The sequence below is a fragment of the Perissodus microlepis genome, chromosome 12, assembly GCF_051167445.1.
Source record: "Perissodus microlepis isolate ML-2025 ecotype Zambia chromosome 12, ASM5116744v1, whole genome shotgun sequence".
NCBI classification, from domain to species: Eukaryota; Metazoa; Chordata; class Actinopteri; order Cichliformes; family Cichlidae; genus Perissodus; species Perissodus microlepis.
The window spans coordinates 15731676-15745581 of NC_140472.1; the positions used below are offsets into that span (position 1 = coordinate 15731676).

General features: G+C 41.0%; 1 protein-coding gene across 4 annotated transcripts in view; it reads right to left on the reverse strand.

The window, feature by feature from the left end:
* Positions 1-13906, reverse strand: part of LOC146376004 (uncharacterized) — a 298615-nt gene that overhangs the window by 207363 nt on the left and 77346 nt on the right. For all 4 annotated transcript variants that reach the window (XM_084946556.1, XM_084946555.1, XM_084946557.1 and 1 more), the window contains exon 5: positions 10336-10448. In XM_084946556.1, the coding sequence (XP_084802682.1) occupies positions 10336-10448 (113 nt within the window). The remainder of the gene's footprint in view (positions 1-10335; positions 10449-13906) is intronic.

A 13906-nucleotide genomic window follows, 5' to 3' on the forward strand; every position in this document is an offset into this window, starting at 1 on the left:
ATAAGTTCTCTGCATAAATGTGTTTCACTTTTTCTTTTTTTTAAATTAAAAACTGTGTGTGGGGGGGGTTCTGACTTAAAAGATGCAGTCATTACCACAGTCACTCATGAAGGAATTTTTGGACTGTCAGAGGGAGGTGCCAGCAACACCTAAACGCTTGGAGGCATGTGTCCTTACTATTCAAAGAGCATGTTCAAATTATATGTTCCCAATCCAGTCTCTCAATTCATTCCTCTTATATTAGAAAGCAAAAAAACAAAAACAAAAATGAAAAAGGAGCGGTTCTTTTGTTGGCAAGCACTGGCTGTGTAATATGTTGAGGCCATCTGCGTAGTCCGGTGGCTGCCCTCCCCTGCTCCTCGTGTCAGAGGTGGTGTTGGAATCGCTGTGTACCTCACCCTGGCCTCTGCTGAAATCAGCTCCAGTCCAGGACCATGTGACAAATGATTCCAATCTAGGCTGAGCGCCCTTGACTTGACCCTGACCGCTGTAGACAATAAGGGCAAGCTCAGTCACTGGAAAAGATGTTCTGCGCTAATAAACCCGAGTGCGGACCAGGGTAGCAGTGAGCGGCAGCACAGCTTGGGTGGGAAGGGGGAGGAGGGCGTTTGGGGAGAGAGGAAAGGGGGGAGAGTTCAGGTTCTGACCTCTCAGGTGCAGGTTGATAATGAGTCTCCCTGTTTGCTCTGTGAAAATGACCTAAGAGAGATGAAAGGAGCCAGAGCACAACAAAGAGCCCCATTCTTTGCTCCTCTGAAATGGGATCATTCTTGAGGATTGGCTTATGAATGCACTTTCTATTTCATTGGCTTTAAAGGGCACTTAAGCCAAAATACAAACATGTAAAAGTAGTTGGGCTAGATGCTGCCACGCAGCCCCTGAAACCAAGCGTGCACCTCCTCTCGGACCCCACACATGCAAACAAAACAAGCAAACAGACGAATAAAAGTAGATGCTCGCTCGCCCACATACACATGCATGCAAGGACAAATGCACACATGCCGACAATATCCCAAATCCTGCTTGTGTCTCCCCTTGTCTCCTTAATAAACCCTATAAAATGAGTGTGCTCTTGCCAAGCGTGGTGCCGTAAACATGCCACTCCAGAAAGGTTCTGGGCATCCCGCTAGTTATGCTAATGAAACCCCCACCCTCTTCTGTTTTTCACTCTCTCTCTTATCCTGCTGGCACAGGCTTCACTCTTCCGCAGTACACCACTCCATTGTCATCCCCTGCCCCTGTTCTGCTGGCATCAGACTAGATAATACACAGCAAAACGAAGATCCAAGAACCCTTGTAAAAAAAACATGGCAAGAGAATAATATGGTTATTATTTCTTTGAACTCAAAACCAGGCCATTGTTCTTCATTTTTGTGTCCCAATTTGTAGCAAAATATGGTACAAAATATGATTATCTTAAGAATGTGCATGCACGGATGGCTAATTATAATGGTATAAACAACACTTCCAAGGTAAGTGTTAGGAAAGAAACAAGAGAGGGTCATGAAATACTGAACAAAATAACTCTCACTTCTGTCTGATAAGCTGTGACAAGCTTTGACACTGCCAGAAAGTAGAGGCAGGACTTCTCGTAACGCTGATTCTGGTGAAGTGGAGTATATCAGCAGGTTATTTGTTATGGGGACTTTCGGGAACTTAGCGCTTAGAGTAACTTAGAACTTGGAGGCGGAAGTGCTGGGCATGACAGGAACCCCTGAAGTCTGCTGAACTCTGCTGAGTGTCAATCTGGAAACCAGGATTATACCCTCCATCCTCTGGCTCGAAAACACAAAACCCACTTGTCACTGCAGCACAAACTTTTGTTTGTGTGACTCTAAGAGTGAGTAGGTGTGTGAAAATGCACATTTGTCTGTATCTATAAATGTGTGCGTGTGTGCGTGTGCGTGTTTTCATGCTTCTTCAAGGCCTTGTGTGCATGTGGCTTTCTCAGAGCTGTTGAGTAAGCCAGGCCTCTGACATGTGGATTTGTGGCTTGACTGCAGAGGAGTTTATCACAGATAATTACATAAGAATGTGCTGGAAAAGGAACAAACCACGGACAGTCTGGGCTGGCAGATGCTGAGCCTCGGCCTACACAGTGCCCCGTGCTCCCTGCACTCCAGACTCACACACCAGCCCCCACCGGGCCTCTCTAAGCTTGAAAGGGCAACAGAGAAAACACTGAAATCCTGGAGAGCCCAAATGAGCTTCTCTTTTATTTCTCACCCTACAGCTTCCTTGCTTCTCTTTCCTTCACTATACTTTTCACACATTTAAGGCAGTTCGCAGAACACACAATTGATTTTTTTTTTATATATATCTTGTTAAAAATATATGTCTCCAAATATTAAAAGTGTTAAACAAAAGTAAATATATATATTTTATGGAAGTATGAATAGCTAAAAATAAAGTGCACAAATTGTGCAAACACGCTTGTAGTCTCACCAAGCTTGGAAATTGTGGATTTGCCGAATAAAAACTACTGAAATAGGTTTTGCTGAAGATCCAGCTCTTGTCACCGGCGGTGATCATCCACATTAAATTTGTGTGAGTTTCAAACAGAAGTTGATGTCGCCACACAAGTTTGAGGTCTGCACTGAAACCGCAGAATACACATCGCCAATACTCATAAGGAGACTTCAGGGAGTGATTTAAAAAATAGAAGCAGCGCTGAATGCACCCTGGAGGTGAATGAGAAGATGATCTTCAGTTTTCATGGATAAAGTCCCTGAATGACTTTGTAAATGCATACACATTGTTTTTTTGTAATTCAAAATGGATCTTTTGAGGGTGAACATCACCTCTATTACACAATGCCTTGATCCTGGACCAAGAGAGAGAATTCCAAATTCTGCGAATATTCTCGCTCTGTGATCGTTCCGCCACAAAACTGTGGCAGTGTCGTGCCTTCTATCATCCGGGCTTCTGTAAAGCGCAGAAATGGTCACTTTTTTCTCATGTTATGAACATTCTCAGTGTCAGTGTCTCTGTTGCAGATGGTGCAGTGTGTGTGTGTGTGTGTGTGTGTGTGTGTGTGTGTGTGTGTGTGTGTGTAGGTGGGGGGGTGGGGGCATCTATGGTGTACTGAATTGGAAATGGAAGTTTATAAGGGCATTGGCAAAAACCTCTCCTCTGCCCTCCCAAGATAATGAAAACAGTGTGGCGAGAAGTAAAATGTGACCACTGCAAAACTGAAACCGCACTGAGGTAGCAAGATGAATAACCTTGCGCACCAGCCAAGTGAATTCTGGGTATCAATGCCTTTTCAATTCACTTACTTTTTGTAATCATCAAGGTCAAAAGGCAATTTCTGCAAGCACATAAATAAATAAAACAGGTTGGCAGCAAATTAAATAGAAAGGGGAACAAAGTCTCATGCCTCTAGCTAGTAATAGAAAAAACAAGGGTAGAAAATCTCACATGAAAGCTAATTTTAGATAACATCTAGCTTTGCCATTTGACTAATTGGAATACACTTCAGTTTTCATACAGAAATGCCATTAGCACTTAAAACATTTTGTGCTAAAGATTTTTGTTATGCAAAGTATTATTTCCTCATCCATGACTGCATCCAAAAGCTGTTGATAGTGAATGTTGTGGTTTAATCTTTTTTTTTTAATTATTTTATCATTATATGACTTTAAAATAACTCTGATTGTAACAGTTGTATTTTCTTCAGCTGCACTTTTACTTTGTCCAATAAAGCCAAAATGCTATCCCTTAGTCTATTACTAAAGTTTCCAAATGTTACCAGTGGCCCACCTTTTTTTTTTTTTTTTTAAATCAAAGACAGTGTTAACATAAACATGTTGCATACTGACTATCATGGCTGGCTGTTGTCTAATGCTGCATTTGAGATTACGTGAACAATCAGTTTATAGTTATCTGGTCTGGTGTCCCTCTGTATGCTTCAGTTTGTATTTTAAACTTGTCGTTTTAGCCTTTCTTACATGAAACCTGAGGAGGCCTGTTTTTCAAAGTGACTTTCAGGTTATTTTCTGATGGCACAACTTTTCCACTTAATCCAGGAAAAGAAAACACAAAGAAAAAAACTCCTACAGGGTAAATTAGTCTTGCTGTCAAGTCTTAAACTCACAAACCCAAGGAGACAAAACAACTCTCCATGTTTTTAGTTGCTCCAATAAAATATCTACAGGAATCCTTAGTTTTTCTTTCCACCAAATGAGCTAAGATATAAGAGAACTTTATTGACTTGTAATCGTGTGATACTGAGTAGTGTCAGCAACAGCTCAAGGTTATTGTGCGAAATGAGTTCAGGCTCTAAACGGCTCAGCATTGTAAACTAAATCAATACTACCAAATAGTGAGTACTGCCATTTACAGCATGACGCCCGCAGGAATTTCATTCTAGTCATAACTCTCAGCACCCGGCCTTACATAGTAAGCAACAATGGGCCCTTATGAAAAAGTAAACAAGTTGTCGGGGTCGTGCAGATTATTCCTCAAGGTTACGTCAAACCCCAACATCCAGCCTCCTACTATAGGGCCAGAGGTCTTGCATTTGTCTGGCTCTTCTGTCAGGGGCAGATCCCTCCTCGCAGTACACTGCTAGCAGAGAGACGGGGGCTTTTATTAAGTGTTGGCAGTAGACAATATGGCCTCCGCCTGTTTCTAGTGCCCCTGATTCTGCTCTCTTGGCACATGATAAGATTCTGAGTCCGTTCTGACAAACCATACAGTATATATTGCTTTTGTTCAAGAATCCAGAGCAGTTTCTCAAAAAAAAAAAAAAAAAGGACAGTTTATTACTGTTTAGAAACCTCCTTCCAAGAGCAAAGCAAGCACGCACAAGAAAGAGTAATGATATGTTTTAGGTCAATATTTTATACGATGATGCATTTTGGGAGGCACACCTCTACAAGGCATGTGTGAAACAATGGGTGTCATAACTGCCCCGTGCAGCTTATTAATCTTCCCTCGCCCTATAATCAATCTGTTTCTCCCCTTGCAAACACTGGTTACATTCCTGCGTTACATGAGAGACCATCTTTCACTGTGGCATAAAAGGGTGGCTCCAGGATGCTGATGTCTCTCTCATATGAGGCAGCTAAGACTAACAGTACAAAGCGACTTCCTCGGGATGTTTTTAAATCGATGGCAGCAAGATTAAGCAGGAAAAAGGAAACGGGACATCAACTTTTCTTGTTTGTTTTTTTTTCCCCCACAGCTGATTTGACTAGTTAAATGAAAGCCTAGAAAAAAAATCTGTAGATTACTTATTGACTACCCAAATAATAGTTTTCTTTGAAAGACAGATTTCCAAAGCTGTGACACAAAGGTATCTTTCAGCGACTGTAAAACCTAGGCAGGGTTCTTATTAGGATGTCCAATCAAACATATGGTGTCATGCTTACAACTGGGAACCATTTCAGAGTTATGTTGTGAAGTCATACGGTAGTGCTCCGCTAAAATTACTCTATAGAAGACAGCAAGGGGAAGTTGCCACTATTCTTGTCATTCCCCATTGTATAGTCATACTGCAGCAATTATTCAAAATCTTTGATTATCCTCAGAGAAGCGATGCAATCATGGCTGAAAATCAATTTCAGGGACATCAGGAAAAATCAAAAAGCTAGCACAGTGCCAACAGGGCCAAGGGCTTGTGTGAGAGAAGAGAAGGGATTTTTTTCTCATCATCGTTTCGGTTTTCCCTTTGCTGAGGGTAATCAGCCAGGAACACCAGAGAGCTTGCTGTTAGTCAGAGCCAGATCCTGATCCTGTTCAGAGCTGCTAGTGATGTAGAGCCAGGTAGCATCCAATTAGCGCTTAGTGTAACTTAATGCAAAGTACTGGCACTCGGCTCACCGAATCCAACTAGTTGTCATAGAATTTCCACGCTTGTTCTGTCAAATTCACGAACATTTGCTGATTTGCTTTGCCTTCTCAAGGCACCATGGAGTTGAAATAAGACGTTTTCATCAATGCTGTGCTGTGTATGGCCATTTTCTGCTAAAACAGATTGGCCTGATTACTGATGAGACAGCAGGCACGTCAGCGACGGCTGCTTGATGCTTATTGACAACTGTGTTGCTTTAGAACCACATTTACTCCTTTTACATATAGAGCAATTTGTAATGGCACAGGTTCCAAAGCTCTTTAATGGATGTAAATCCAATGAAAAAATTTCATGATAAACTAAAAGCATGTACCATTTTTAGTAAAAGAAGCTGGATATAAAAATTCCACACTTCTTTATGTTCAATCTAGGCATGCCCGCTCGTGTTTAATCAGTCTGGACCAAATGCTGGACTTATCTCCAGCAGCTGAGAGCAGATCGAGTCTGATAATGACATATTTAGAGACACAGCATAAAAGGAAAGCCTACCCTGTTCTTTCATAGCAGACTGATCTGGTTGATGAAAAGCTCAAAAATATGCCAGAGACATTATAAAATAAGGGATCATGTGTAATATCGCATTTGTCCCAGTTACATGTATTTCACTTTCTTTTACTTTTTCTTCCCCTTGACTTGTGCTTCTTGGTCTCCGAGCATGAGCAGCTGTGATGAGAGCCTCCACAGACTTCACTTTCTAGTAACACTCAGACATTTGAGTTTTGGCTGTGGCATGTGATGTTTTGTAAAGATGGTGGCTTCCTCCCTCTGTCCTCCTGCCTGCCAGGGCTCAATGGGCGGATTGCTGCTACTTGTGTAACAGCATTAGCAGAGGTTATTCAGCAAAACAGTGGAAAATCCATTCCATCATGTTTCCTCATCAGGGATGTCTTCTCTCTGACCTCCACCTCTGTTTCAGTGACTCACACAAACATGGAAGATGGATATGTACCATCTCCTCAGGTTCTGCCAAATTCAACAAAAGACGAGCCTGTCAACCATGAAATGGTCTTTACAGAAGTAATATGGACAAATGTGGATTAGTTGGAGGCACTTTTATCTCTAGATAATTTCGTGACCTTTATTTTTTTATTCTAGGTCGTAAAAGATTATTCCGAACGCTATCATAACAACTGGTATAAAAGGAAAATGGTGGTCTATTATCCTCCGTAATTCCTTTCTGGACATCTATCATCATGCTCCCCTCCCTCTACCTAGCATTCATCACAGGACACCCCCATGGTTTTCTAATCTACAGCTTTTGTTTTCTTTTTCCTTTTTCTTTTCTTTTTTTTTTTGTGCTTTTTCTTGGTTATATCTCCTGTGAATTACTTGGCTCGGAAACACACAGGCAAACACACAGACACACACAGGCAAACTGCTGTCTGGCCTCCGAGGTTCAGTGGGAGCATTAAATACAGGTCAGGGTGACAATGAGGTTGTTGCAAGGCCTTGAGGAGGCCTGGGGGACTCTGCTTATTAGTCCCTGGGCATGACTGTTTGTGTTTGGTGAGTACTAGTGTTGGATAGTAAGTTAATAGAGTAGATGCGCGATGAGGACATAAATGGATAAATAAACTAAGTAAAACAGGACAATCTGACGCGATGCACATGTGCACAGATTTCACATCTGGATATTGGATTTCATGCAATGTTCATGTCCTGTCTTGTTCATCTCCCTCAGAAGTCTGTTTTTGGCTCGAGTCATTTCAATGACATCATAGCACAGGACTGATGGGGAATATTTCTGCATGACATTATATTCTTTTTAGTAGCTGCAATTTGCTCTTATTATACACTCTTCTTATACACTCTTAAACAGCCTTTATATATAGCTTAAGTTGTAAAAGCACTGTACAACATATGTAATGAATATTTATCCAATTTTAAGGAAAAGTTTTCTCTTACACTATGATCGATTTAAATTTAGAAGTCTTGTTTTTATTTAATCTCACCCTTTCTTTGGTGTTTATTTCATTATTTATAATCACAATAAATTAAGTTATATGCACTCCAACTTAAATGTACACAATGCAGATGCATAACCTTTATTAGTTGAAGCCCAGAATCAGGGAAAAAGATTCAGTTTTCAGTGTAGGCTATGCTGTACTGTACAGTATGTACTATATTCTAATCTATCCACAAGCAGACATGTCTGTGCAGCTTCAATCTTTTTCTTTCTTTCTCCATGACAACTTTCATTTCAGTCACATGGGTGTATGCTGTAATAACTCAGTTTTATGTTCAAAATAAAACTGCAATACAGAGGAGAATATTAGTAAATGCTGCAAAGGCGACCCTCAGAGAAATATCCGTTTTCTGCAGTGAATCTTGAGACTGTGTGATGATCTGTTGCAGGTATCTGCTGGTTTCAGAGTCATGCCCTTTACTGTCCCTCCGTTATTTACCCACCAGACATACACAGCTTGATAAATGTTTTGTCTGACCTTCTAAATTTGTTTTCCTTCCTCTTAACTGTGATTTTATTTCCCTTGGACAGGCCAGACACTATGCGCCTCTCTGTGTGTACGTGCACGTGTGAATGTGTCTGCTCATTTTTTCTTGTTTTTTTAAAGCTTCACCACCCGAAAGATAAAACGTATCTTTTCCTTTGTGAAAAAAAATATTTCCATCAGTTCGTCATTAGAACGGAAAAAAAAAGAAAACACTGTAAAAGCAAAGGAATTCAAAGCTCTACTGAAAGCGACTGGCCCTCCATCTAGTGTGTGTCTACTTCAATCTGTAAAGGGTTAAAATCGCCACAGGCCAGAGCAGAGTCAACATCGGCCACGGCTTGGCTGGCCTACCCTGCCAGATCAATATCTGCAAATAATAAATTAGCTCCCTAGAGGGGTCGCACTAAACCCTGAGCAACACTGCCCTGGAAAAGTCCACAATTGGTGTGTGTGAGACTCAATAAGCCAGGTGAATGACTGTGCAGGGGCACATCTTTAGCACTCCATAATAGAAAATTAATGGTGCTCAAATCAGTGCTGAGGGCACCCTGAGGGTTACCTAATAGGCCTAGTTAGAACTGTCATCCCTTCCAGAGTCGCCTAAAATATTACATGCAAACACAGGGAGCCACGATGAGAGGGAAGAATAGGAGTGCATTTACGTCTTATTTGTGGTTAAATCAGCTACAGGTAAAAGGTGAGATAGCACTGAGAAGATAAGAAAGGAAAGAAGTCATGATTTAGCTTGGTATAGCTTACCAAAGAATACTAAAGAGGTCTAATTTTGAATTTGGAAGAGGACAGAATCTAACGATAGTAAAACTTATACGTGTCACCATCAGCAAGGATAATTATGGCACAAACTGTTAAGTGAAACCTTTTTTTCACAGTGCACTGTCATCGCTTAATGCTGTCACTCTTCGTATTAGCCTTTTAGCTGTTTTTTAGCACAGACTTGCATACAGCTATTTCAATGGCATATGAACAGCCAGGCCCGGCAAGGTCACTTCTACCAGTTTTGATTTCCCCTTTAAGCTACAACATAATAATAATTACATATTTAAATTTGCTTCATAAAAGCACAGCTCATCTCATCTTAATAGAAAGATTGACTGATGGCCTGAATAAGCACCAAACCGTTGATGTGTATTTCACGATTTTCTTTGTTTCTGCTGGTTAAACATCAGATATTAGTTATTTCAGTCAGTTGTTGCACAATGTACAATTCACAGCCCTTGATCATACATTTGTCCTGATTATTTATGATAAAAAAATGTTTTTTTTCCCTTTGTGATTATGCTCATTGTCTTCAGTTTTAATGACAAGCTGTAGGTCAAACAGCTGCTCATGTTACCAGAAAAGAAATAAAAAGGAAGACAATGACAGAAAAATGTGAAACAAAATCATTCCAACTTGCTCAATTCAGGCACTATTAGCCTACCATAAAGCCATATACCCTAAAGAAAAATTCATATTGCCATATAAACATGGAAATAAATAACAAGAGAGCTAAGTAATTTAAAGTCTTTCTAATATGGTTCTGAATTTTGATACTGTATAATATTTGCAGTGTTCAAGCATAAGCCAATCTAAGGTCCTGTTTAAAAGCAGATCTATATGCCACACAGGCTTGTAATGAGCCTTAAAAGCACATCTGATCGCTTATTCCAGTTGGTTTATTTCCTCGCCCTTACGGAAAGACTGCTGGATTCAATAAACACACTTCTTATTGATCCTCAGTCACACAGCAACACATGCACCTGTCTCACCCACATCCAGGAAGATTTATTACAACTTTATACGCTTGGAAGAAATGAAAAGGCACAGAAATGTAATCAAGTGCACTCCCGTACACACAGACAGTTTAATTAGCTCATACACGCACAATTTTTCAAACCCTTATTTATCTATGCAATAATATCAGCTGGATGGAATGTGGGGAGGGGTTTTCCTCCTTATCTCTCCTCCTATCCCCCTCAGGTCTGGACTTCGGCAAACTGTCTGCTGCACTGACACTAAACTTACCCACATGCCGCCACACTGCCATCCTCCAGAGCAAACAGAGTGTGTCGCTCTCCGCAGGCCACTTGGGATATTTTCAGAGATGATGGAAGATTCTGGAACAAACACGGTGCCAGCTGGAAAAAAAAATAAAGTTCCCAGTGAGGTGAAGAAACACTCTGAGTATCTCTGGGTTGCTGTTATTGTGTAGTTAAGTAGGTATACTCCATCAGTCTGGCAAACATCCCTAAGACGGGCACAGCTACAGCAGATCCTCTCAGTGCAGATGAAGACAGAACAACAGGCACAACAGAGGGAACAAGAAAGAAACAGCATATTCCTTTATGGTGCCGAGCTGTGTAGATCTGATGTTTTTAAGTCCCTCTGTGTATGTCTGTCTGAGTGTGTTCATGCCAGTGCCACACGGAAAAAAAAGAAACAGCCTATGAGAAGAAAAGAAAGCCTGGTTCCTCATCATGCGCTTGTTAGCTTGTCCAATCTATGGCAATCAGCACAGTCCCAGGGGTTGAAAGACATGAGATGCTGGGGAAAGGGAAGCCGAGGCTGAGGAAAAGATCAATACCGCTCTGTGAAACAAGAAGTGCGGGCTATTTACTCTCCATTGATCTGATGATGCAGGAGAAACACCTCACTCGGCTATTAAATTGAGAGTATAAGTCTAGTGTGGAGGGCTTTTTTTCCTCCTTCTCTCTGTCTTTCTGTCTTACTTCACCCCAAGGTCAAGAAAAAAAAAAGCTAAAAACATCCACAAACACACAAAAATGGATTGCTTGGGCCAGAGAAAGTAATTAATCTGCATTAAATCTGTCAAGGGAGCAGACACTAACTACCCGTCTTAAGCGAAGTTTTGCTCAGAGCGACTCATGGCAGCATAGGATGGACTACTGGAGGACACGGTGATAAATATAACTGCTAGCCGGGGGCCTGCAGTGCTTCAGATGAGCTACTTTAAGGCTAGGCTTTACACACTCATAAGAAGCTAAACTAAAAGAACATAAAATTATGCAGGCCTGGTAGTCTAATTAAACTGATGCATTTTGTGTTCAATGTAAACAATTAGCAGGCAGGGAATATATGATATTCTTTCTTTAGGTTTGGTTTCTACAGCCAATATTTAGCATTAGTAGCATTTTAATGCATTTTCAAGAAATCAACAGTTTTGCATCCTGAAATTTTGCAACTCTTAATTTCTGTGGATGTTAACATAGACTAATAAGACCACTCACTATGCTGGAATAAGAAGTTTCCACATTGAATTCCCAAAGTTTCACTGAAACTATGTGATGTCTGCTCTCTATCTGTGGTCATTTTATCTCAACTCAACAACATATTCTATGTAAATGAACCAAGCTGCTCTAGGTACTTAACTCTGTGGGTCAATAGATGAGCTTCAGAACACTTACGCATGCTTTCTTAAAGGATATTGATTTAAAAAAAACAATTAACTCATTACATTGAAACCTGGAGTGCAATTTCTGTTTTGTTTGGTTGGGTTTGGGATTTGTTTGCTTGCTTACTAGCTGTGAAAGGGAATAATTAATAACAAAGGACGTGACAGCAAGAAGTCACAAATAAATAAATAAAAAGTAAAAATAAGGCATTTAAAGTATTTAAAGTCAGAAGCCAAACACTTTGACTTTTCAGAGCAATTTTTTGGTTTTGAAAGCAAAAAAAAAGAAGAGAAAAAAAAGTTGACCCCAATGATGAAATTATGTTTTATAATTTAACGGTGTGTTATAAAAAGACATTTTTGTGGAGAACTGATCGATTTACAACAGATTTTGTCGGTAAAAACCTTTACAGGGTTACAAGTTGGAAGAATTTCCCTAGCATGTGTCCAGTGGCAGAGCTGCTAACGTCCACAAGCTCGGTGTGAAACTCTCTCTCTCCCACCATGTCTTTCTTCGCCTTTCTTCTAACTCCTCAGAGGAGAAGCCTTATTGACTGTGTGGCTGTATTACAACAAGCAGTCTCTAATGACTCCCTGAAGACCTCTCTATCCCTACTGCCCGCCCGCCCTCCGTCTCCCTCTCTCTCTCTCTGTCTCACTCTGCGTGCCTCTCCTTCTCTGCCTGCTCTTCAGGCTCCAGTTCAGCAGCTAATTAACCCTCTCTAATAGCGTAGATTACATTAGCTTTGAGCAGCTCGCACCCTCCACCGGACCCGCACTGCCACACAATGAACCCAGCCTTGCTTTACAAATCTCCCCCTTCACAAGAGCACAATTATGAATTCAAACAACTTCTTATCCACACTCACTCATCCAGGGACAGAAGCCCTCCTCTGCAACCGCCCCACTCCTCCCATGCCACCCATTGCCCAGGCCTTCACACAGGGAGTAATGAGAGAACTGAAGAGAGGAGACCACACAACAAGATAGCAAGAGGGGGAGAGGGTTATTGGGAGGGAGGACCCCCTATTGGGGAAATCAGAGAGGTCACTATAGGTGTTTCATTGGCTGAGCTTACAGAAGCCCAATGATAACCCTCCACTTTAACGTTCGTACTGAAAGGAAAATGGAATCTTAATTACTGCGTGCAGCAAGAAAGGGGAATACCAGGACAAAGCGGAGGTGTACGCATTAAGTAGTCAAAGAGAGGGAATTAAGCCCAAAAATGAATGACTTAAGCCAAAGTTTTCCTTCTATACAATGACAAAAAGGCCAGAATGTGTTCTTTCTTTTTTTTAATAAACTTCCCAGTGGTCAAATTTCTTGATCGCTGAGTTAAATCAATCACTGAAGACCCATCATCTCAAAAATGCACTACTATTGGTGTGTACTGTACTGCTACACAGTATTTAGTACCCCGCTGTAGGAATGGCACTATGGCTGGTTAGTCATCTTTGATACAATTCAACTGAGCTGTATAACGGTGCTACCACCATTAAACTGCAGGAGTCCAACTACACTTGGAGCGTTAAAAACCAATGGAGTACCTAGGACGAGATAAAGGAACAGTGAATCAATGAAAAATAGGGTAATTTTTTTGAATCTGAATTTTTTTTCTCTCTCTCCCTTGCTGCGCTTACAGTGGCATTTTATGAATGATAATGAGAAGAGGTGTAGGGGTGGTGAAAAAAGGGCTAAAAAAGAAATAAAGTATAGAAGAAATGGATGTAATCTGCCCCGTCCAAATGTAAATTGGTACATTTGTAGTGAAAGGACATTCTCATGTTTCTTTGTCCGAACAAGTAATTTTCCCTCCGTCCCTCTTCTGTAAGCCTTGCCATAGCAGCATTTTCCACAGCATAGAGCACTCTCTTTTCTATTTCAATAGGACAGCTCATTTGCTAGACTCCGAGCCCAAACTGCTGACTGGGTTTTTCAAGGCTGTGTACTTTGTGTGTGTCTGTGTGGACTAGTGTGCGTGTGCAAAAGCTTGTGCTAAAAGAGAGAGAAAAGCTGCAATGTGAGAGGGAAGGAAAACGGCGAGAAAGAGTGGGAGAGAGAAAACATTGTATCATTAAGCTACTCAGAGATCATTAGATATATAAGGGTTCTGCTATGCAAGGTCAGGTCTGCTGTTTTTCTAGGTCGGCAGAGGAGCAGTAAAACCAGTCTAATCATCCACTT